Here is a 26,324-nt window from a genome sequence, read left to right on the forward strand (position 1 = left end):
GATCACCAGGAATTTTCAATGCCAAAAGTCAAATGAAAAACCTTCGGGAGGACAGCCCTTTGTCTAGACCACACGGACTAAAAAAACAATTACAAAAATGGAGAAACAACCTAACAAGCCCCTGCATTCTTCAGTGGCTTCTTCCATGGAAATTTGGATACGGCTCCTGAAGCCCAAGTCTCCCTCCAACCATCTGCCATGAAGAATCGCTAAGAAACAAGGTTCATGTAACCCACAGCCCAAGCTCACTACGAGTAATTTCTACAGAGTGATATTTTAGGATGCCTAAAGTTGGATGGACAACATTTGTTGTCCTGAACAACCTGTTCATCCTTTATACGGTGTAATTCAGAAACACTTATCCACATTGAGCAGTTTTCCATCAGGGACTGCCATGGCAGCACAACAGCCTGACTCTGAAACAGGTGTGGAGAAAAGTCATCCAGACCAGGACTGGATGCTCATTTCCAAAATCCCACGAGACACTACAGACCTTGAATGTGAACTGCTCTCATCTTCCCTGTCAGCAGTCAGCAGCACTGGAGAGTGAGGATATGTAGATTTCAGAGCAGCTTGCAAAAAGATACTCAAAGGAAACAGTTTATTGTTTCACTTGATCTGATACAGAGATCCAAGATGACACTTCCCGTAAATGTTAGCGTGCTTCTGCAGCAGATTCTGCACTAGGCGTTCTCATCGTTCAGGTCAAGACACTTCTCCTCTACTTGGTCTCTGGCCAGCTGAATAGGCAAGAGGCTTGCTTTGGCTTCCTATACTTCAGTCTCCATGGATAACCGTCCTCCAGTTGCTGCCAAACTGCCAGCAAAAACGTAGTCAGATATGACAATTCCCTGCTTATGTGTGATCTAGTTTCCCAGGAGGCCCATTCCCACCAATTGTTGCTTTATTTCCCGTCCATACCAAGAGAAGCAGCAATCCGCCAACCATTCAGTGTCAGAAACAAAGAGCACCATTGCGAATCCTCTGCAACCCAACGACTGCTCTCTGAGATCTGAAGAATAAAGTCTCAATGCTATGAGGACCTTCAAAATTACTTTTTCTTCCTACCAACTTAAACAAACAGTATGTCTTCAAATCCAGACCCAGAGAGAAGGCTGCTCCATCTGACATTAGACAGAGACATAGTTTCAGACAGCAAGGCAAGACAGACAGAAGAATATTAGTTCTAGCAGCCTGGATGATGCTAATAATTAATTGGAAAAAAAGTTTTAGCCTTTAGTTCATCAGATGACAAATTCCTGCTGAAGACTATGTAACCCAGGTAGAGATGATCCCAGAGCTCCTCTGTTCTGAAGTCATCTTCACTATGGAACTCGCTGCCTTGGGCTAATGAAAAGCCAAGTTCAAGATATTTACAAAAATTAAAATACTGAGTTGCTGAATGGTTACAGAAACCTCCTGCCTCAAAATCTGCAGCTAGACAGCGAGACTGGAGACAGCGTTATAGACAGACGATCCCATAACTGCTGCTATGAAGTTTTCTACATTTTCTCAGAAAGCATCTGAGATATGTCCCCGCTGAGGCCGACATACTGGAGAAGAGAAGGCAGGAGAAGGGAAATGTAGAGGATAAGTCTCACTGAATGTTCTCCAATCACTTGGTAAAGTGAATGTACTGTGCTGCAGCCACCAAGGACGGCAGGGGGTGTGCTAAAGAATCCAGATGACGCAGGTGGTACTGAAAAGATGGGGGGCTCTGCCTTGGCGGCAGGGAAAAAAGAGCTTGTTCATTGCCGTCCTTGGTCGTGATGGCTGTAGAGGAGCTCCCAGGGCAATGATGTACCTAAAAAGACTGAGGTTCTCTTTGGGTATGCAATCAGGGCACTTTCAAAGGGGATGGGGAAGACAACGTTAGCTCTAAGTTCCTTCACTAGACCCAATACTGGTGCATGCCCTTCACAGAGGCGGTTAACACACCTGAGAATATTCAGATGCGAAGGCAAGAGGATAAATAATGGACAAGAACAGCAGACCTTACAATGGAAACATCAAGTCACTCTTTGGGCTTAACTGGGAGGTTAGTCACTATGAAGTGACTTGACAGCGGGTTATACAAAGGTCTAGCAAGGACAGAAATTTGGTAACTCCTTCTCCTCCTTCACCCAGCAGACAAAGTTATAAATACGATCCAGCTTCTGAAAGCTACAGCTGGATATTTTTAGTCTTAATTTAATGAGGGTAATAATTCATCAAAATAATCACCTTAAGAGATTGCTGTATTTTCTGTCACTCTTAACAGCAAGATTAGATGTCTCTCTAAAACATATATGTGAGTAACTAATCAAGGCAATCCTAGAGCATCCATTACTCCGGTCAGTCCAGAGATCAGTAGTCCCTCATGGCTTTCCTGCCTTTGATAAGACCTTCAAGCTCTGTGAAAGGCAAGCTGTGACAGCAAAGCAGAAAATCTGGCAGACATTTCAACATGTCTCCTCTAAAGGTACATAAATCCACACACTACCACAATGAGCCACCACAACAGGACGGAGGTCAGCTTATCTCAGTAACTTTTTCCAGGTAAAAATTCTGGTAAATCCAGGTAGAAATTCCGGATAAAAATTATCTCAGCTTTTTCCAGGTAAAAATTCTGGCTAATAATCTGTGTATCACATTCTTGCAGAAAGATCTTGTCAGTACGGGTAAGGAACCATTCGGATGGTTCAGATGGAATTATAGCACCATCTCTGGAGAAAAAACAATCTTTAATGAATATGATGGAAAGTGATTCCTTAACAATGTCCTGACATTCAATACGCTGAGCGGAAACCTCTGCTATTTGAAACAGGTCTTTCCACAGAAAAAACCCTGCCCTCAAACTTACCAAATTCTTAATGTGCTTCTTTATACATACACACAAATATTGCCAGTGGAATGTGTTACTAAGGCATTGTGGGACCAAAGAGTGGGAAAAACACTGGAACTCACAGATTTCACTCCTGAGATGGAGGAAGCAAAGACACACCATCCAACTGGAATCTAGATCTATTTTTCTCTTGCTGAGGCAGGACCTGCGTTTTCAATGCACTACCAAAAAGGATCCCTTTCCCTTAGAGAAAAAGCCATGATGGCAGCTGCCTTGAAGAAATGCTGTGTTTAAGCACTTTTGATGAACAAATTGTATCCAGTGTCCTTCACGATAAGAAAAGTAATTGAACAAAGAGGCTTGATGAACTTCCTTGAGCATCTCAGGTGTCAGGGTCTGTCTGTCCCCTGTGGAGACAAGTACAATCACGGGGCTGACAGGGCAGGTCTTTCACAGCCGGGGACCATCCCACAGCCCCTCAGAGAGGTGAGCAAGCAGGACCAGAGATAACAGCCACGTTCAACCAAGAGTCCAGATCATCCAGAAGTTCATAGTAATGAGACAGGTCCGTGGTCAAGCTGGGAAGTCAATCCACAGGTCAGCAGCAGGATCAGCTCGGTGGGGATAACCAGGGCCAGACCCATACCGGTGATCCTCGGGGAGGTCCAGAGTGACGAGACAGGGTTGACATCAAGCTGGGAAGGCAGTCTGTGGGTTGGGGTACAGACCAAGGGGATCCATGGGCATGTCTACAACTGACCTGCAGACCAACATCCTACAGCGTAGCTCCGGCAGGGACTGACGGTCCAGAGCTGAGCTGAAATAGTGGGTTTGAATGTGGGCGGAGGCCCCATGTGAGGCTGGTCGGGACCGTTAAGACCTAGAAGTGCACTCGAGACCATGACATCACGTTAGATTTTCATCCTGGAAGGAACAGACACAGATAGCTGTGCAGATTCTAGTGCTCTCACCACATACTTCCATGACCAGGGAGTCTGTTGCCTTATCTGCAGTTACCAGAAGAGGATGTGGTGAGTGCACATTCCTGAGCCTGGACTTACCAAGCTAAAACCTGCTCTTGGGGACTTTTCTAGCCAGTCCACATCCCAAACGTGCTACGTTTTCTCTGCACTGCAAACACATCATCTAAGAGCAATCACAGTAACCCAGCCACCTGCAAATGCGGTAAATCAGTTCCATCTTACAGAGCAGACAGAGCCTGGAGGAGGACAGAAAGAAATCTCTGAACCCTCCCCCTGCATCCAGTGACATTTCTAGAACTGGGACAATGAATGCGCCTACAGTCCACTTTTTTTGGAAACAGCCTCCAACACCCTTCTTAGAAAGAGTGAATAGGCTGACAGAAACAGCATAAGAATATGTATTTAAAAAGAGTAATGGCCCAGTTCTAAGCATATGAAAAAGCCCCTACTCCTCCCTAACAAAAGGGAACTTTCAAAGGAGACGTTTGGCATTAACAATTCCAGGGAACCCCACAGCAGAGCTCTTTTCCACACAGCAGGTATCCAGCAGCACTGACCAAAAATTATCCTGCAAGGCCTATTGACCCTGCAGGATACGAGTCCTTGTTTTAGCCCATTTTCAATAATTTTTAATCCATTATCACAGAAAACCAGAAAGACAGGCTCCGGAAGGGAAGCTTGCACTCAAAACTCAGAAAGGTGAACTGGTAACGCTGAAGTGTTTTCCTTACCCGCTCCCACTACCGCTAATGTTTCTGCACGTGCCTTATAACCACAAGAACAAGACCAGTGTAAAGACACAGTCTCAGCTTTACTTGACTTCTAGGGCACGAGAAAAGCTAGTTATGCTTTCCAGAAGTCATGTGTTTACATCTGCTGCACAGGACCTTGGTTTATAGAAAGAGCAGAGTCTGAGCACCAGAAAGGTGGGAGGATGTACTGGCCAGCCTGCCTTGGGAGCTAATCACGCCCTCTCCTGCATGCTCATCAGGGTTAGTGCTTTGTCGCTGTAAATCATAAATCTTACTGGTCATGGGAACTAGGAGAGGAAAAAAAAAAAAAGGTTAAAAAAAAAAGGAAAAAGAAAAGTTTATGGGGAGGGGTTTTACGCCTTATGAAATTATTACCCTGCTCTGATCTTAAGCGTCCTCAAAGTTAAAGATATTTGCTGAAAGGACTGGAAATCCATCTGCACACCGCAGTGACTAGTCTGAAGCAGGGGCAGCTTCTTTTGCTTTCACAAAGGTTACAGCAGAAACCACTGTGCAAGAATGGCTTCAACCCCAGTATTCAAAAGAACGCGCCTCCTCCTCCAAAAGTGGTTTCTGGTGGTGAAAAAGCGGGCACCTGCAGCTGCACTCTGCACTGGGAGAAGGGCAGTATCCGGGTGGACCATTCGTATCTGCAGTCAGACCCGCAGGGCCCACTTCAGGCAAGTGCTTCTCACCGAACTGCTGTGTTTTTCTTTTTATGCTGGATAGCCTGGACTGGAATCAGCAGCTGCGGCCCATTGCTACAGATGGTTGGGAGAGTGGAGAGATACCCATAGCGATGAAACCCCTTGAAATGGGAAGTACTGGGAAGCTAAGAATCTGCTATTGCTGAGCAGAGATTCAATGCACAGTCCTTACAGCACGCTGCTCCTTAGCTATCTGAACAGGAGTGGACTAGAGACACCAAAGCCTTGGTGTCTGAGGGGCCACCTATATTAGGAGATTGACCTACTGCTGACCACCACCAACAGCTTTTCTAAGGACCTGAAAATACCTGAATTAGGAGATGGAATTTGTGGGTGCAGGGATGTTTAGGAATAACTGTTATGAGTGCAATCATAAGCACTGAGTTAGTTCCCTTTGGGCAGGTGGGAGACAATAAGACTAACATTGTAATGATGGCAGTAGAGGTGTTTTATGCCCTATATCTTCTACCACAACCTTGGTCCACCTCCACGCTCCAGAGAACCCGTACGGGAGCTGCCAGGAGCCACCAAGCCTTGACCCACCTTAAAAGTGATAGTCTGGTGGACTACGTTCCCAATTTATTTCTATATATGTCTAAAACCAAAGCTGCCTTATTATAATAACTTAAAAACCTAACTAAAGCTGAATTTGGTGAGGAAGGAGTGTGCACTCCCTCTGCTGGCTGCGGATGAGCAGCTAAAGAAACCCACTAAGCTGAGATCAGCTCATCCATCCTCATCATCAGCCAAAATGCTGGCAGCTGGACAGACATGGGCAAAGAGCAACCATGATGGCTCACAGCAGTAAAATCCCAATAAAGCACAGGCCGATGCTATGAAAGAAGCATGAAGTTCAGGTGTAAAGAACTTCTCTGCATACTTTCAAAGCATCCAAAACCAGCACGTATCAAGAATTTCTCTCAACTATTTCACTAAGATTTTGCACTAAATTACACCTAATTGCTCATTAAAACCTCCCCTTTGTCTGGGGAGTGCAGATCGTAGTGTCCCTCCAGAGTGCAGATCGTAGTGTCGTGTAGTATGCTGAGAACTGCCTTTTCCCGAGCTCCCTGAAATAAATATTTTATTGCCTGTGATTTAGTAGCAAGCTGCCAGGGTAATATACATGATTTTGAAAACCAGTTTTAACTCGCTGTCTGAAATAATTTCTCAGAAGCTCGTAAGAAAGATGCTTCTTCCCTAGCATGTACGTTCACTTATTATTTAGGGGAGTCTAAAAATTTTGTGCATCACTTTGTCATGTGCACTTCAGGTACCAGAACCTTCAGTTAAACAACAAAATAAAATATCAAACCCCTGAGGACCTTACGTAGAATTGCATGGACTTTGGTAAGACCTAACAGTAACAGTGTCCCTCTGAGAGGAGATTCCAGCTCAGCTTTACAGTGCCCTGGTCAGCACATCATCTACGTCCTGCCAGCTGCAATCCCACAGGTCCAGTGGAAGGATCCACAAGAACGACACTCTCTCCTGCCACCAACCACTGTAAATCAGAGTCAGTAACGAAACAGATCTCCAGCAGGATACTCACTAATAGGTGCATGCAGTGCCACATGTTCTTGGTAGGGAGTGTAGTATTTGTACTGCTTGCCACAGAATTCACAGGTGTAATTGCCAGTTTCTGTGAAGATGAAACAAATACAAAGATCAGAAAGGAGTGCAGCACCCTCTCACACACATCTCTGACTTCCTGACTTTTTACATAGAAACTGACAAAAAAGTGACAAAAACTAGAGCACGTTCTTCATGCATTTGGAACTCATCTGCCCTGTAAATCACACATCCTTTTCCCCAACAAATGAAACAGTTAAAGCCAGTGTCCAGAGTGATGGACCGTGCATAAAAAGTCCAGTAGAACTGAAGATTATCCCAAAACAATAGAGGAGATTATCCCAAAATTACAGCCAAGTAACTGTGCAAAACAAACAGAGAATCCTTTTCTAAAGTCAGATGACAGATGACACAGTTTTGTCTTCTGGTTACACACAGTTTGTCATGTGGGGACAACAGGAACAGTGAAACTAGGAAACAAGTTGTCAAGTTTAAGTCTTAACGACAGAACTTTTACATTGGAATTGTGGATTTCTCTTACAGGAGGAGGGGCTTTTCTGCAATAACTGTGCTAATTCCTGCTTTGGGATTACTTGAAATAACGAAGTAGTGTAACCATACACTGACACCTCCTGCTCCTGCCAGTGGTGGGAAGTACGGAACTGACAGCAAGCTGCAAGCCAAAGGAAAATCCAGGGTTAATCAACTGTTTCCAAAATGGAGAATTCAGAGAAATGCCTCGACAAAGCCTGGTTCTCTCTTTGTTTCACTCTGATCTGTTTGATGAACCCACCACAAAGGCAACGTGAATGCAATCACCTGCCACCTCTGCCAATACACCTTCAGACACTCTCTAATCGCTGCTAGCTTGCTTTTCTCCTGAACCTCTTTCCTCTTCTCTTTGCAGAGCTCTTGAGCAGAAAACATCACAAAGCTGCACTTCTTAGGGCCAGGGCTGCTGGTGTTTGGTGTTGATTTGAACTTAAACATATCTTTCAGCACCCCTAAGGTCCCAACACCTCTGCATAACACAGCGCTTTCTGGTTTTCCTAGAGGTACTCCAGCTAATGCCAGATTTGAAACCCTTGCACTGTCTCTTTCGTGTCTGAAACTGTACAATAACTCGTACTTGGACCAATCTTCTGGAACGGTTCCGGCTCCTCCTCCTTCACTTCATCTGCTGCTATGACGGCCTGGTCGTAGGGGTCTGCAAGAGAACAGAACCAGGAAGAGAGCTGACAACCCCCTCAGGTTTTCCTTCTACAGCTGCATGGGCACTGAGCGCTCCTGCATCTGTAATGACATTTCGATCTGTAACAAGATTTCAAGACAGGAATTACAAACCCAATGGCCCCCTCTGTCTGACCTGTCCCTCCTCCTCCTCCTCCTCCTCCTCCTCCTCCTCCTCCTCCTCCTCCTTTCTCCTCGGGTGCTCCAGGCAGTTATTACCCCCCCTTCCAGCCCAGTAACATGTCTCATAGGTATATAATGTTTAAAAAAATATAGAGAAAGACTGAAAAAACCACTTTGTAAAGCCTGATTCGTATTTTCTGATTTTCTTCCAGATTATCTCCTATCTAATGATGTAATAATGTCTGAAAGTGGGCACAGTAATGCAGTCTGCAAGCAAGTCACCTAACAAATACTGACCAGGAACGTTCTACCATCTAATAGCGCAGCTAGGAACAAATCAGGACCCAACCCATTTTGAAAAATAATTTAATTTATGCCTTGAACAATTCACTAAATCACCAGAGACATGAAACGTCTGGTTCTTTGATCTTCAAAAGCCTGACCAAGTGTATGTACAACAAAAGCCTGGTATCTACTAGGGCTGGGCATCAACCTACTGGCTGTACGCTTTGGGGGAGGGAGAGAGGAGGCTCCTCTCCCGCTGCAATCAGTGACAAAACTCCTTACAAGCGCAGAATTGGACCTGCTGTGCCTGAATTACTGAATGTTTGAAAAGGTTTGTGAAATAAAGCACATGAAGGATCTCGGCTTACCTGCCCGGTTTTCTGGGGCCCCTTCCACACTAAAAACTAACATAGAATAGAAGAAGGAGGGGAAGAAACAAAAGAGAAATTAAATCCTCTTAAATGGCCTTGTTTTCCTCCTGTATTCCACGCACCGCTTCAGCATATTTCAGCCCCACAGAATAAACCAGGCGTTGTGCCCCAGTCCCTCCTCTTCCCAGCAGCATCCACACAGGAATTATTTGAGCATGCCCAGCCCTAATATACACAAATTCTCAAGGCCTTTGTTCTGACACTGACAGAGCCCCACGTGAAGTTCAGATGTACAGCTGCCTCACACTTGTGTTTGCCGAGACCCAACCAGCCCCTTGGAGGGACCGAGACAAACAGTGTCCCTGCAAGACACATGTGGAAGCTGTTTCCAAAGCCCTCTCGTAACGCTAGGCAGAGCTCCCTGAACCATAGCTATGAAGACACATTTCTGACAGGAGCAGACGTGTCCATCTCACGGTGACGTTCAGTCCCAGTAATTTAATTTTGGCTCCCCATGGGAGGAAGGGAGCTTGCGGTGGAGCACTGTAAGAGAATGCTGGCTGTTCTTAGAGCACGTTCAGATGTCCGGGTGTTCCAGTTAAAAACAGCAATTTTTTTCAACACAGCATATTGTGAAAGACCACTTGCTTTTTCAAGACAGCCCAGCCATTCAAAACCTTCTCCTTTCCAAGCAGCTTCTTTCTAAAACTCTGCCAGGGGTCCCTCCATGGCCGAATGAGGAGCAATATCGACAGGCCTGTAGCATACGCAGCGAGGGTCTGGAGTTATCTGTGGGCTCTGAGACGAAGAGCTTTAGATGCCTAGTTAAGTGTGTGCAAGCAAGCCAAAGAAAGTATGTTGGTTTTATTTCCCCCAATATAAAAAAACCCACTGCTTCAGGAGGAGGGTGCCTGCTTCTGTCTGTGTGTCACCAGCCTAGGCCACATCTACATGCACAGAGGAAAAATTGGCCTGTAACATCCACTGAGAACTGCATCAGTTCACTACCACAGTGATTAACAAGAATGAAGCAACATTTCTCAACTCTGAAATGTGGTTTCTCACCAAGGAGCATGTTGGGAGCAAAGCTGTGAAGTGAAAAATCCAAAGACAACCAACTCTTGCCCAGTGAGTAGCCAGACTGACAGTTTACCTTGAGACACTCAGTTCTACCCCACCCGTCCTAACCACGAACCTTCATAGAGACAGCGGGACTGCAAGGACCACAGGTCCCAGCAGAGGGTGTTATTTTGATGCACACAAAGCGAACCAAGCGCAATAAACTTCTTCTGCAGTGCCTGTGGACGGTGCCTCCACTGACAAAGGCAAGTGAGCCATGCTGTGCAATATCCTGTACATCATGGGCCGCACGGTCCTGCAGAACCACATTTTGGCTTTCCCAATGACATCTCATTCTAATTTAGGTGTCTGAGTGTCAAAACAGTACTCACCATCCACGGCATGTAGGTCTCTGTGCTCTTGGAAGCAGCTATAATATTTATATTTTTTCCCACAAATGTCACACGTGTACCTAAAATTGTCTGTAGGAAGAAGAAAACAGGCCACTTTAGAAACTTTGAGATAAAAGGCAAGCACTCCAGACAACGCTGCTCAACCAGACGCCCCTATGCAGTTCCATTCATCCCACATGCTCTGTCAAATCTCTATAGCACGCAGACAACCACTGCCTCACGATGACCCCCGCGTGCCCCAGGCTATGGCTCGGGGCACATTCTGATCTGCTGTTTCCTATTCAGGCAGCCCTGTTCCGCAGTACGGCCTCCGTCAGACCGCGCAGCAACAAAGACGCAGAGCAGCAGGCCCTGCTGAAATCTCCTTTGGAAGTTCAGGGTTATAGTAGGCAAGTACTAGTCAGAATGGGGACAAAGTGGCAGAACTAAACACAGAGCTAATGCACGAGCTGTTAGAAATCAAAGCCTTAATTTGCCAACTACAACACGGACTGGCTGTGCCTGCACGCTCGTACCACACTTGGGTCTCACTGCTGCTGCTTACTGGTTACTGACCACATCCAAGATCCCACATGGGCACGTTACAACAACCAAAACCAAAGGGAACCAACAATCCAAAACACGCAGGACAGTAAGGTGCTCAATGAACAGGAGGACTGCTGGAGCCTGGTTTCATATATGTTTGTACCCTGGACCCCCCCTCCTTCATCCCAGCAGCAACAGACCCCATTCACCACAGCCGTGGGGAAGACAGATGCAAAAAAGCTTGAGTTGCTTATGAATTCATTTTGGTCTGGTTGGGGACAACTAATCATAGAATAGTTTGGGTTAGAAGGGACCTTAAAGCCCACCCAGTGCCACCTCCTGCCCTAGGCAGGGACACCTCCCACCAGCCCAGGTTGCTCCAAGCCCCGTCCAACCTGGCCTTGAACCCCTCCAGGGATGGGGCAGCCACAGCTTCTCTGGGCAACCTGGGCCAGGGGCTCACCACCCTCACATGTCTTTGGTTCAGCTATCACATCAGTGTAAGACGATTAATTTGATTGTCAACTTAGTGAGGTTTTTCCATCGTCTGATATCTGACATACACCTCGGGGTACAGACTGACAGCCGTAAGTACTCGCCCCACTGCAGCTTGCAGCACTGTACTTGCCAGCCGACCACAGCAGCCCATGGGTTGCGTGCTACTAGCCCACTGCAAACAAAGTGAAACGCATCAGCTTGTGTAGCCACAAAGGATCTCAAAACTAACGCGTGTTACTTCAGAAGAGGAGCAAGGTAGGAGTGTACACATCAGCTACCACGGCTCCACCGAGGAGCTGCCACTCTGGAAGCTCCCCCGCAGGAGCTCAGCTGTTTGTATTCACGTGTCCATACGATTAGAAAAGTTAAAGCCTTGTTTTTACCTCTTCCACACTGCATTCAAACGCACCAGAGTACGCACATGAAGTAAGCTTTTATTTTACTTCTCTAATAATTTTATTTTTAAAATAAGTAAGTATTTTAAGCTAGCATGCACTGGTACAGTCTAATTGCTCACTTGGGTTCACTACTGCAGTCCATCAGCACACGGGGCTTCAACACTAAACGAAGAATCACTTTCCACCCCTTCATTCTGCTTGGCAGAATGAAAGTAGAAGCTATGCTGATCTATAAGAGAAAAACGCCAAATATAAAAGCTGTTAAACAGCCGGGCCCTGGAACTTTACTTCTGCTACCAAAAAATATTTGTATCTTAATCAGAGCACAGCAATGCTAAGCTAGATCTAAGGGATTTTAAAAAGCCTAGGCTGAACACGCGAGACAGAGCCCAGGTGTATACACTGAGATGAAAAGGACTGGCTGCTGCAGACACTGCACTGCTTAAGGAAGAGCAGGAGGAAAAGCAAAACGCGACTGTGAGAACATTCATGTGATGAAAGCACCGTGCGTCACATTGAATCATGTTTCGTTGTAAAATCTTACGCAGTCTCCTGTGGCCATACAACGATGCTGAGGGTCTGTCCACCCTGCACCCTTTTCGACAGCAAAGAGAATCTAATGATTGCTAGTGAATATCTGTATATCTGTTGAAAAAAAAATACAGCAGCGAAAATTCATAACTTGCCATGTAATCAGTCCCACATTGCTGGCTGTCCCAAAGACAAGAAACCAGCGTCCTTTTTGAAGTGTAACGAGCCATGCGGTAGACGAACTGAAGACTAATCCTTCAAGGGAGCACCAAACACCAAGCACTTTCAGAATTTCCATTTGGAGGACAAAACCTACTACGGCCTTAGTTTGGAAGAAAAGCACTCAATAAATAAGGACACTTGTTAGAACAGAATAAAACTAAGCACTAGGCGCACCACCTCAGAGACTCAAACAGGCACGGCTAGTTGTAGTCGCTGTAACTTAGGTGAGATTGTGGGGATCTCACTGCCATCAGCGGAGGCTTGAGCAGCACATGCTGGGTACGGTCACTCCCTTCCCTCGGCAGTGGGGGCAAAATGAAAACACGATAGAAAATGTAACTGCACACCACAAGAGAACAGGCTTTTGCTTGTTTTGTTAGGGGACCGTTTTCCCTAAGGAAGAATGACCTCCAGAGATTATAGTGAAACAAGTCGTTATGAGAAGTAAGACTTTGTTCCAGCAGGTCCTGGTACTGATCTCCTCCTCGACTCTTTAAAGGAGGTAACACCCAGCAAATGGTGCCAAGTCTCAGAGACAAGGAGGTTTATGGAGAATTCAGGAAGTATCAGGAGACTGCCAATGTGTAGCTAAGCTTTACCCTCTGAACAACGGCTCTTCCAGGGCTGCACCCAAGTGCCAGACTTCTTCCTTCTTACCCAATAAAGCCATCTGTGCTGACAGCCGTCAAATCCTTCCAGTGCTGTTCCCAGCAGTGGCAACTTTCCGAGCGAGAAACTCACTCAGCAGAATTAGCCTGTATGCTACTACTTTTCCTGCTCCGGGTTATAACTACTAGACCAAGGCTGATTCTAGCCGGGGCGCCATACCCAATATACGTGACAACACAGCTTGCAATGGGAGGAGCTGCAAGGGACTCGGAGCGCTCAGGTGTGCTGCAAGCCCCCACTGAAACCCCCACCCCTAAACCTCTGATGAGACGGTACCAACCAGAGCCGAACTAACGCAACTTAAGCAAGTCCACTCAGATTCAAGCTGTCTCCTATCACCAAGTAGACATTAACACAGCACAGCTCCACCAAAAGCAAAAACATACCAACAGGCACTATTAGGACTTAAGGAAAGGACTACTAGGACTATTAGGACTGCAGGGAAAGATACTAATTAGCCACTAGCACAGAGATCCACTGCTGTCCCTTACTGGTATTCAGGCAACAGTCCTGCAAAACACATCCTTGCTGCAAGCTGAGCAATCACCATATCACACGGCTGCAAATCTAGACTTCCAAAATGGTTAAAAGACATGTAGTTAAAAACCAAACTCCAGCAAATATCCTTCCTCCTTCATGCTCATGAGTCTTTCCAAGGGGAGCAGAGATTCCAGAAAGAGGCCTAAGGAGCCTTTATCCCTAGTCAGCCCACATTTAATCTCCTGTAATACACGCACCAAAATACAGCATCACATCTTACTAGAAAAAAAGGCAGCAGCAGCCTTGTTACAAAGCAGTTCCTCGGATACAAAGGACTGACATACTGAGACGGCAAACAGGCAGGTTTTTCAAATACCCCAAGAAATAACTCCACGGGACCCCAAAGCATTTTTGACCGCTCTGCTTGCAAGTGCACCTCCAGGAAAAGCCAGGGACCGTGCTGCTCTTTCCTGCCTGTCTCCAGGGGCTGCTGCCGGCTGGCTCCTGTCATGCCGTCTGTGTTCAGCAATGACTCGTAGCTGCTGAAATACCCTGCCCTAGCGATGATCAGCCAGGTCATCTTCCTTCCCAGGTGTTGCATTAAGTATTTTGAGATTTTTTTGTTGTTTTGCTTCAAATGTTCAGCAGGGAAGAATGCACGTATTTCATTTCGTCAGGAAAGAGGGAGGGCAGAGAACACATGCCCAGCAGTGGCAGGCAGAAGAAGAGGCTTCTTTCCTTTCGGAACTTGGACCAGAGACTGGGTGGATTTTGCTCTAGAAACCCAGGAAGGGAACAACAGCGATGAGAAATTTGTTGAAAAGTCAGGACTTCACCAGCTAAAAATACAGATCACTTAAGCCACCTTCATAAGTGCAGGAATCTGAGATCACAAAACCTGTGTACAAACTCGTTTGCAGTGGGCTCAGAGAGGTCTGTGCAGCATCACAGAAACCCGAGCTGGAAAGAGTCACATACGTCATCCAGATGACATCTCTGCAATGATGACAGCACATCCCAACAAGGGTCCAGAATGATGGTCTCTCCACAAGCAGGCTGTAGGAGCTTCTTTAAGGACTTCTCCATGGTGAAGAACAGTTTTCACCTGACCCAGAATTCATACTGACCTTTCAAACGGAAGAAGGCACAAAAGCAACTTGACAGAGGAGCTCTCACGACAACTAGGCACTTTGCAGGTACTCTTGAATCCCAAGTGATCCTACTGTTACACAGCACTGCAGAAACAGCTGTCAGGTAGGGCCAGCCTCCAAACGTGGAAGGGCAAAACTGCTGAATGTGAATAGATCGCAACAGCCTGCTGAATCATTCCTAAAATCCAGCAGTCTTCCATGTCCCAGTCAAGAAAAAAGCAGCAAATTTTAAAAAGAAGAGTGGGCAGTCTGGACAGCACTGCTTGTCCTGCCCCACGCTCAGGTGGCACCTTTACACCAGAAGGTTTGAGAACGGCAAAGGAAGCACCGAACTCCAGGAGTTCCACGTTCTTGGCTCACCTCGGGAAACAAGGTTTCCCAATCAGCACGTAAAGTCCAGCAGCATTTCTGAAAGGGGAGGGGGGATGGTTTTCTTACAGTTAAGCCCGCTGCAATACATTCATCTGTCATCTCTCTATTTGAGGTTGTGATGTTTCTCCCCCCAAACAGGCTTTCTCAGTGAGGCTTATGTGACAATGAAGTATCAGCATCGTCCCTCCAGCCACAGCCAGTGGATCAAAGGACAATCCATGAGATGCTCTGATGCTCAGTTTCACATTCCTTAACTCATTCCTGAAAATCCGCTGGCAGATGCTGCAGTCTTTACAAGTCTTGCTGGTGATAAACACAGAGGGCGGGAGCTGGTGAATGGCTGCGTAGCAGTACCTGAAAAAAGCACCATCTTCCCTGGGATGTCTGCCCCACTGAAAGGAACCATGAGCAACTCCAACACTCTTCAGTAAGAGCCAAAACCACCACGACTAAACCACCTGATGCAAAGAAACAGGAAAGGCTGGCATTTTCTGAGATACATGTCACGTGCTTGTCACTGGGAAACCCCTTTCCGAGCTGTGTCCAGCACAGCGACTACCCGAGCAGCCTCCCCAGAAGACCCAGGGTGAAGTTACTGCTTCCTTACAACCGAGCAGGGAGCAAAAACATCTGGGACCCTCACTTGTTTCTGTGGATTCCATCCAGGGCAGCACAAAGACAGCTCTGGAGAGAGGCTTCTTCTCCCTTTCCGCAGCCAGAGGGGCACCTAGATGGAAAGGAACATATTTATGGCTTCCTAAGCTAGCAGGATATTCCCCGCGCAGGTTCACGGACAGTTCCTTTGACCTAACCCTTTGGCATCATTAGGGGCTTCCTTCTAGATGGTGGACTGGCAGTGGGGAGAGGTAAAATGCAAGTTTGCAGACACAGGTCCGTTGACCTCTATCTACTCTTCATTCAAACTGTGCTCCTGCACAGAAGTTACGAGCTTTACACCTGCATTTTACAGTCAAGTAGAGCGTTGCCAGTAAAATCAGTTGCAATCTACATCAGAGCTCAACTTAAAAGGTGTCTAATGGCAAAATTCCTTGAAAAGGGAGCAGGACCGAGCCCAAAGTCAGCAGCAACCCCTTAAGAGGATTAAAGTATTCGAAGTTACATTAGTAAGGATTAAATAATAATAAAATCCAGAAATTTGGAAAGGGCAGGAACCCTCACACACAAAGGCACAAGCCAGCTCCTAACTGGGGGTTAGGAAAAAACCTTCCCTGTGGGCAAACTATTCCAAGATCACACATTTAACGATCGTTTACTTCCTTCCCACAAACATTTGGCCTTTGTCAGGAACACAGGAGACATCTGGGTACGCACTGGCTTAACCCAGCATGGTGCTTCCCATGCTTCGCGAAGGGGCGTCCTCGGTCTGCAAACTACCAAGTCAAGATAAAGGTAATCCCAAACTCTCACACAGAGGGGCAAATCCCTTGAAATTACCAAAAAAGGGTACAAGATGTTAGCTCACCTTCAAGTTGTCAAGGGGCTAAATGCCAGGTGAGAGGGCATGGAGCCACAGGCTTGTGCTCGGTTGCTCGGTGAAGCATTTCGGAGCTTAGTGCCAGCTCCCAAGAAGAGCTGCTGCAGATGCACTCAGCAGCTACAGGCCTGACTTCACCTTACAGCACTTTTTAAGCTGCTTTCAAGTAGGTGGCCAGTGAATTCTACAAATTCCGTGATGCATTATCCAAACCATGTGTCAGCTGAACATATCAGCACGATGGAGACTTAAATGCAACCATCCAGGGCGGGCTGTAATCCCTCCACGTTTGGAAACTTGATGCCAGACTAGCAGGAAATTCCATACAGAGGGGAATATCCTGAATTACTTTCTGATTAATTATTCATCAATAGCCTGATGGTCACATGCTGTATTTTTTTAAAAACATTTTGGGGAAAAGGTGTTTTGGGTACCACTCACTGGATGCTGAGAGAGAAAAGACTTCCCAGGCATTCTCAGGGTGTTGCACGTCAATTAATTTCCTTCTCCCATAGTTAAAAGTATGTTAAAGTTGAGTCCACGCAGAGAGCAAATACCAGCAATTTAAAGTGAAAATATTACAGCGGTCTATGATTATCCCCAAACTCAGCATTACAAACCAGGATATTCAGACTCCATGGCACAATTCAGACACCCCAGACAATGTAACAGCAGCAGATCTAGTTTCCTACTTTTCATTCTGGTGTCACTTCAGGGCAGCGTTGAATTCTTTTTTATTCAAATTGTAACTAAGTGTAAGATAAAGAATGTTGAAAAGAGATACTTAATATCCTACAACCAGCAACTTGACAAGGAACAGCATAATTAAAAAAATAAGTGTACTTGTACATACGTAACTTGTTGATGGAATAAGTTTTATTTTTTATATCAACAAGGATGCTGAATTTTTTCAAAAAAGCGAAAATTTTAAGTGAAAAAAAACTCAGTTCAGCCCACATTATGGAGTTACACACTAAAGACAATAAAGGCCATATTTCAAAATAGTTTGGCTGGGAACATACACTACTCTATCTGCTTCACAACTGTTCAGATTAAATGACATAGCACCGAGAGTTTCATAACGGAAAAGCAAGCTTCATCTTGACTTTTTCCTACTCATTTATTCTTGACTAGAGATTTTGTTCTCGCATTTCCAGATGGGAATTCACAGGGAGTATCACTGCTTAGTTTCCAAAGTGGAAAGGAAAAGTGGTAGTTAAATGACTGAGCAGCACTGAAGAAGAGATCCTGGCTCCACAAATCTTCATAAAGAAGAAAACCAAATTAAAATAAACTGGGAAGGATGCAGAGCCCTCCTCTGTACAATCAGGTAAGATGATCGAGAACTCTAACCTTTTTGCTTAGGTTGAAAGGAAGAGACCTTAAGAAGGTAATCCTTGTATTTCTCTGCCTTCCCTGGTTATTAAGATCCTTACAAGTGACACTAATGAGAGCTGTGGTGAGGCAAGCTGGATTACTCAACAGTACAGGCTGCTGCATCTTTTTTGGCTTACAAATGATTGGGATAGAGCTTTCAAGAAATAAAAAAAATATTTATAGTGTTTTGGTTTTTTGTGTGCTATTCAGGTTTATAGTTGAAATGCCAAAATGCAGCTCAGCAGACAAAGGTTGTTGAGGCTGAAAGAAGAATCTGGAATAATTAATGGCATTGCTGTTTGTACACCTTTTCTCTTGCTAAATTGTGAACCATGTCGGAAGATGGAAAGTGTATCCCTTCTTAACGAATGGTGGAGGGATGTATTTCTACCTTCAATAAAGCTCTCCTGGCATTTTCAGGACAAACTGACAGATGATCAGAACAGTCTGGGATTACTAAAATTCTTATCCTTTTTTAGTGGAATAAATACATTTCTTCATCAATTTTGCTGCCTAGGAACTCTGTACGAGATGTGTTGCAAAGTATTAACATCCAGATTTCTGTAAACATGGTCTATTTGGTCAGCATCTGTGAAAGGGGCAGAGATTTCATTTTTATGGGTATATTATCAATTTTCTGTATAAGATCATGTGAAGATCACAGATTTATAGACAACTGGAAAGCCTCTTTTTCTAAAGCCTTGTATTTAAACTACATACAGAGCAACTGGTCCTCTCCAGAGCTATGGAACTGCAGGACTTGCATGAACGTCACAACCTCCAGCATGACTGCCCGGGTGTCAGGCTCCTGAGCACACTTTACGTGGTTATAAGGCAAGACACTCAACAGGATACCCAAAGTGAGAACATCCAAAAAGAGCCCTTAGTATAACAGTTATGTTATATATATATATATGCCCCTCTGCTCTGCTCTGGTGAGACCCCACCTGGAGTGCTGTGTCCAGCTCTGGAACCCTCAGCACAAGAAGGACATGGACCTGTTGGAGCGGGGCCAGAGGAGGCCACGAAGATGATCAAAGGGCTGGAGCCCCTCTGCTGTGAGGACAGGCTGAGAGAGCTGGGGGGGTTCAGCCTGGAGAAAAGAAGGCTTCAGGGAGACCTTACAGTGGCCTTCCAGTACCTGAAGGGGCTACAGGAAGGATGGGGAGGGACTCTGGATCAGGGAGTGTAATGACAGGATGAGGGGTAACAGTTTCAAATTGAAGGAGGGGAGATTTAGATTGGATATTAGGAAGAAATTCTTTACTGTGGGGGTGGTGAGGCACTGGAACACGTTGCCCAGGGAGGTTGTGGCTGCCCTGTCCCTGGAGGTGTTCAAGGCCAGGCTGGATGAGGCTTTGAGCAACCTGGTCTGGTGGGAGGTGTCCCTGCCCAGGGCAGGGGGTGGAATTAGATGATCTTTAAGGTCCCTTCCAACCCAAACCATTCTATGATTCTGTGATTCTATGTCAGAAGAGCAACTTCAAATTTACCCTATTAAAATTACCCTATTAAAAAAATAGGAACTGTTACCTATTTCACTCAGCCTCAAAAAAGATGCTGGTGCTGTAAATGCGAAGGCCCTGGGTCAGAAGCCGCAAACAGCAGCAGGGAAAGGCAAAGGGAAATGGATCCCCCATGGTACCAAACACCTGAGAAACCCCAGTGATAAACTCTTTCCCATTCCAGTCCTGCAATATCCTCAGAGGAGAATGCAAGAGCAAGACAGGAGTAACCTGTGTTAAAGTGCAAGGGCCAGCACTGCACCTTGGCAAGAAAGTCTTGTTCCAGGGGGGAGTGAACGACCCCAGCCCAGAGCTGCAAAGGTGCTTTTGTGAAAGGCAACACCTACAGCACTGACGGAACAGATCTCAGGCCTTAAGGTCAACATTTTCTTCACACTGTAGATCCCAAAACTAAGTTCCATATTATTTTCTTAATGTCCTCCTCCTGCACTGAAATTTATCATTCTTGGTCTCAGCCCATTGGTCATTGAAATTTGAAGATGAACATATTCATCTACTTGTTAGGCAAATGGGAATCTAAAGAGACTTTACCTACTTAAAATGCAAACGCATTAGAAAAATAAAATCCATTTTTATTGCTCTCCCCACGGAGTGGGAGAATTATTAAATAAGAACATTGGAAAAATTAATCACAAAGTTGTAAATGACTAACCATTCACTTTGGCAAGTGTGCGTGGGTGTGCACGCACACACACATCATTTACATCAGGCTTTTAATTGTGTAAGGCATTAGTAAGTTTTACCGAGCACAACAGTGGAACTTTCCATTTTTTGCTCTGTTACCTCTCAAAAAGTACAAGGAAATCAAAAGCTAAAATTTACTTCAAGGAAACATTAAGGTTGCAAATTTGAATATTTAAAATTAATCAAGAACTGGCGATGCCGAAGATCCTTAATGTTAAATTAACACCAGCAAACCACTTATATATCTTCCCGTCACCAGTCGGAACATTAAAAACACCATATCCTGTATGCCTAAGGTCTGGGAAAGAAAACCTTAATTTTGAATATATTAATTTCATGGTTTAAATTCACAACCCTCAAAATGTTTTTGCACATGCAAGGCATTAGCAGTATGCCTCCACAGTTAACGTTTGCAAGGCATATTCCAGCCCACATCCTCGCTTCTAACCTTTCACTGCTTTTTCAAATAAATTCCCTCTTAGGCTGAACTTTCTCATGCTTAGTCAGAGCCCAAAGGGAAATATGTTTTTAAAAGATCAGGCCAATCATTTTTATTTATGGGGTTGTGAAATATTTACTATGTATTCCATTTTGGAAAAAAAAAATTTGCAATTTTCTTTTTTCTCTCTTGTAACTAAATAATGTGACATAGTGCAGATGCACACTCTTCACGGACACTGCCCTGTACACAGGTGACGGGTTTGAATGCATTTGGCTAAGAAACTGGAAAGAAAAACATCATTCTATGTGCAGCTTACAACATCCTCAGACCCAGATGAAAGTTAGTGCCCTTCCTACCACCGAATGTCTGGTCTTGGCCCAGCACCCAGGTACAACCTAGCACACAATAAGCAAGTATGATACTACTAAGAATGGGGAAGGAGGAAATAAAGCTCACAGATGACAGCACAGCTGTATTTAATTTTTAAAGACGTGCCTCCTGACCCACCGTCAGCCTGATAAGAATTACAGCCAGCTACCAGGAGCTGGGATACGATCACAAACTACAACACATTTTGCACTGAGGCATAAATGCTTCACTACATCGAGGTACTTGACAAGAAGGACTGAAGATCTGGCAAAGAGCAATGACTCAGACATCATGCGGCTTCCACTAAAAAATGTGCTGCAATGTGGGAGCTTCAGCATGAGAGAGCTGAACAGGCTGGCAATGTCCCTGGCAGCCAGCTCTGCTGTACCAGAGCCATGTGCTTCCCTCCAGGCTATGGCAAAGCCCAAGCTGGAGTCAAGCTCTGGACCACTGATGACGATGGCACTCAGCTAGTAACACAAAACCCAAGAGATAGTGGGTTGTCCTGCCTGCTTCACCACGTACAGAGCTGGGACTGGAATACCTCTTCTGAAGATCATTTTGGTACCTCTTGTACATAGCTACCTCTTGCACATAGCTACCTCTTGCACAAGGATATTTATCCTTAAAAGCAGTTATTTTTAACTCTGTGACACTGCAGCAGACACTGTGCATCCCTGCCTTCCTTGGTATTTGCTCCTATGTGACACAGCCCAAGGAAAATGTGCTGACTGGCATTTCCTTCCCTAGACTGCACCAGTAGAACTGGTAGCCTTGGAGCTGAAATGCTTCTCAGCTTTTTATAACTGTAGTTTGCAGTATGGTTTTGGGCTGTACTACAGCAGCCTGTCACTCAAGAGGAGAGGGGAGTGTGGTCCATCCATTTCTCAGTCTCTTCTTGAGGGCCAGTTTTGAGCTGGAGAGGATGCTAAAGCCTGGACTGGAACAAAAGAGCTCACGAACTCTTCGTATCACCAGCTGCGCCCTGTCTTCCCTGGAAGACGTATCTGTGCTTTTCTCTCTGTAGGATACTAGTATCTATGTAAACCTTCGATACACAAACTTTGTACCCCCAACACAGTAACACAACTCACTTCAATACGGAAAGCAACGCATAACACATTAAAAAGCTGCTATAAACTGGGAAGGGTGATCAAGTCTGGCCATAGAGGGAAAGATGAGACTTCAGTTTAATTGCAGCAAAGCAGAGTTAAGATTGCCTACAGGCAGAAAGTCCCACCCGGCGCTAGCAGGGAAAGCAGTAGGAAAGGCCACATGTCTGAGACATTGAGGGAACCGTCTGCACAGTGAATTTCTGAAGAACACACTGGAAAAACAGCCTTGAGGATGTTCTATCTGTGAAGCACTGAAACTTTCTGGAGCCCAAATCTACTTTTTAAAATTCTTGCAAGCTCCCACCTATCAATGAGAACTTGCAAGTTTTTGTCAGAGACAATCACCAATTTCATCTGGTCATTTCTATCCTGCCTTTGTGCAAGGTAAAGGAGTCCTCTTGAGATGACCAGAAGGAAAAGTACACTCCAATGCTAGCTGAGAGTCATGAACTCTAGTTGCCGGAGCAATCAGCAGCTGCTCCTAATGAACAGACACTCGCTGCCCTCACGTACACCCTGATGAATGCCGTCGGTTCACTCTGCGCCCTGCAGCAGGCTATGAGCTTGCCTCTTGCACAGTCTTTCCAACCCCTCTCTCAGCAGGGTCCCTAACTCAGGCAGCTCCTCCAGTGAGATCCATTACTGACACCAGCACAAGCCACTTTTACTTGACCACAGGGGAAAGGCTTTTCCTCCCTTGGGAGAGCACTGCTGAAACCCAGCTCCTCTGCAGGAGACGAGCGGGAGGCTACAGGCTGCTGCTGTGCAGGGCACGGGAGTTACTGTTCCACAGCTTGGCTGGGTGGCTGCTCCTGTGCAGTGCCACCGACTCCTGTTCTACAGGGTGCTCCTGCTCAGGGGGCTGGGGGGCTCTGGCCCAGGGGTATGACACTCTGTCAGGTCAGCCTGTGCCTCCCCCCAGCCCTGCTGGCCACCGCTTGGATGCAGCCCCTCTCCCCTGTGTACCGCTGCTGTCCTCAGCCGTGCCTCAGGCACGCAGGGGCTGCTGCTCCTCCTTGGTTCTGCCAGGTCCCATATACCTCTCTCCCCACTGTCCAGACACGGGAACATTAAGGCCTCTGGTATAGCCTTTTTTTTCTGCCCCAGTAAATACCATCACTTCCCTCTTTCCTCCAAAGGGCACCATGGAGACACTCCTGCCTCCTTCCAGGAGAGATTTAGGGAGGACACTCTCTCTGTAGTGCCAGAACTTCCCATCTACCCCAGAAAAACTTCACACCACAATGGTCTGGGAAGAGCCGCTCCTTGGGGTGTGTGGAGGTGACATAACATTGCCACGCAATATCCAAAGACCACTTTTTGCGTGCAACCTGGTAACTCAACGTGGCGGTCTGAAATATTGATGAATATCGTCACCCTGTGAGATGGTAACGCTAATTTTCAAAAATTATCTGTGAACAGGAAAAAAGGGTTCCAACACAACAGAGAGGCCAACAGGAACAAAGAAAAAGCAGGTTGTGTTACCTGGGATCAATCTAAGGATTTTGTGGGATCTGGCCTAGGAGCTTTCAACCTATGGGGCTGGACACAGCAAGCACAAATGCAATAGGAAAGTTGCTCCTGTTTCTACTATGATTTAAAGCAAGAGCGAAGGAGGCTGTCAGGCACTGGCAAGCAAAGGATGGTCTGGGCTCACAGACAGGATTGGAGAGGCTGGACTCGCAGGCATCTCCCAAATGGTGGAGTCCACCGAAGAGCTGTGTAGGAGTAACCTGCTGGCAGCATGAGCACAGGGATCCGCTTTTCAGAAACGGAACAAAATCCAGCTTTGCCTCTTAAACAGAATTGCACGTATGCAAAAGCAGGAGATGGAGACAGAAAGAACGGGATCTACCAAAAACCAAACATTATTGGTCTTCCAACCTCCAGCAAATGTCACTGAATTGCCATAGTAACAAACTGCAACACCGCTAAGAATGAAAGCAAGTGGAGCATTTGAACTGGGTTGTTTTACTGGAACTGCTTTCTCGTCTTGTTTTCCTGCACACCACAGAATAACTGGCTGGTGCCATGCTGACAGAGCAACGTTCACACTCATGGCTAGTACTGCCTGTGAGCATCACCTGCTTTTAAACTACAACCTGCTTGTCATGGTCCTCAAAAAAGTTGTTACCAGGGCAAGAGAAGAGAACAGAGCAAACCACGCTATCAGCAAGCTTCCCTAGACTCAGCCAACCTGACCGACACAATGGAGATGTATTCAAGGCTCCCAAAATCACCTCTTCCTGATTATTCCCACTTTTAACAGCATTTTATTTAAAGATTCCAGAAATGGTAGGATTCTTCCCCACAATATTAATCAGTATTGCTCCATCAGGCTCAGGACTTCTCCCCTGAGAAAAGGAACGCTCACTAAGTCTCAAATAGCTAATGAGACACGTGAAATTAATAAACCAGCTATACTTTAAGAAACCTTCAGCTTTTAGCAATTCTTCCCCTCCCATTTCTCTGTGCATTTGCTGTTCAGCTTTCTTTCACAGGGCACAGAAATGCAATCCAACAGCACAGAGCTGCGCCCAGCAGACAGGGACTGGGCTGCAAGCCCAGAGACTTGTGCTCTCTTCCTTTGCCACTCGCCCACTGGTTGCCCCTGGCAAGTCACTTTCTCTGCTGCTTCCCCGCCTGCCTGCAGGACAGCAAACTCCTCTGTAAAGGGATCCGAGGCTCACCCAGGCAAAAGGCTTGGAAGTACTAGGGACTAGTAACACTATTTGCTGTACTTGTTAACATTTGGTATTTTGAAAATAGGCAAGTTGGTATGCTGTAATTAGGCAAGTGCCATATTAACAATTGCCAGAGCAACCTTAATTCTGTCCTAGGCTGGTCCAAAGAGGCAGAGACACTATTAGAAAAAGCAGGCAGGCAGAAACTGAGATGCTTACGCACTCCCAGGTGAATTAAGGTTTCATGGGCAACCATAAAATTCACAGTCTAATTTTGACCTCTGCAAGCCACTTATGGTTATTTTGGAGATGTTCTTGTACATAAGTTCCTCTTTCCTACAGAAAAGGGCAGGAATAATACCAAAATCCAGTATCTTGAATATTACAGTCCATAATCTGTAGCAGAGTTACAGATCTGGAAACAGCGAAGGCTACCACGCTCTGGAGCCCAGGGCTGTGCTGGTGGAAGTTCCTGAAGATGAGCCCAGAAACAAGCTGTCAGCATGGAGACCATCCTGGATTTTCTTCCTAACCCAACCGCAGCTCCCAGGTACAGGCACTCCAGTGGACAGGACTGCTGACAGAGCCTAGCTCTTAAAAGTATTGCCCCAAATTGTGACGTGCGCTGGTTACAACCTGCTTCATGACCCAGCACAGTGCAAAGACCTGTTCATGTCAGAGGTGATGCTTCCCACAGCCGCGTCCCCGGCACGCTGACCCTGCTGGTGCAGGGCTTGTGGACCCCTGCTTGCCAGTGGTTTTATTTAGCTACCTGTCAGGTTGCCAAGAATTTACCGTGGTATGTGAGCAGCAGGAGGGAGACTGTTTTTACAAAGTTTGCAACTCCCCTAAACATGACTGGAATTTCCATGGAGAATGAGGGTGCAGATCTAGCCCAAACACCTTCTTTCTGAGGACTTCCAAAAGTCTGGAGCAAACCACAGATGCATATGAGCATCTCAGAAAAGACTGCCAGACTCTCCTACAGGAACAGCCAGTGACCTAGATGTCAAACTGATAGGAAAAAATATCAAATAGAAAGTTTTTTTCAAAACCTCTCTCCTCCCTTCCTCCTCCCTGAAAGTCAAAATTGGTAGCAGTTAGACAAGCCTTTTTATTAGCACATTAGCACTGTGGGTTGCATTGTTTTCTTCTCTCTACATGTGGGAATTCTGGTCTTGGACCCTGAGCCAAGGCTAGAAAAGTATCTCCCAAAGCCATGTAACTATGTCCCCATGAGCACATCGTCTCCTCAGTACCACAGATCTGTGTCCCTCCGTGAATGGGTCAAAAAAAAAAGGGGGAGTCCCAGAGATACAATCTATAGACTAAAACACCCAAAGGCTGAAAATAACCAACCAAATGCAACAGTTTTCCCTCATGGGAGTCTTCAAAGTGCCTTCCCAGCTGGAAAATCTAAACACCACTGTCTCCTTTTTAAGCAGGCAGCAAACAAACAACTGGCCT

The 26,324-nt window shown here is 45.9% G+C and overlaps 1 protein-coding gene across 5 annotated transcripts in view; it reads right to left on the bottom strand.

The window, feature by feature from the left end:
• Window positions 1–26,324, bottom strand: part of ZNF618 (zinc finger protein 618) — a 171,432-nt gene that overhangs the window by 36,514 nt on the left and 108,594 nt on the right. For 3 of the 5 annotated variants that reach the window (XM_063352768.1, XM_063352767.1, XM_063352766.1), the window contains 4 exons: window positions 10,299–10,388; window positions 8,845–8,880; window positions 7,968–8,045; window positions 6,819–6,908 (listed from right to left, as the gene is read on the bottom strand). In XM_063352768.1, the coding sequence (XP_063208838.1) occupies window positions 6,819–6,908; window positions 7,968–8,045; window positions 8,845–8,880; window positions 10,299–10,388 (294 nt within the window). Of the gene's footprint in view, window positions 1–6,818; window positions 6,909–7,967; window positions 8,046–8,844; window positions 8,881–10,298; window positions 10,389–15,808; window positions 15,893–26,324 lie in introns of all 5 variants that reach the window. The other 2 variants (XM_063352765.1, XM_063352764.1) reach the window with 1 other exon arrangement.

Source organism: Chroicocephalus ridibundus, chromosome 15 (assembly GCF_963924245.1).
Source record: "Chroicocephalus ridibundus chromosome 15, bChrRid1.1, whole genome shotgun sequence".
Classification (NCBI taxonomy): domain Eukaryota; kingdom Metazoa; phylum Chordata; class Aves; order Charadriiformes; family Laridae; genus Chroicocephalus; species Chroicocephalus ridibundus.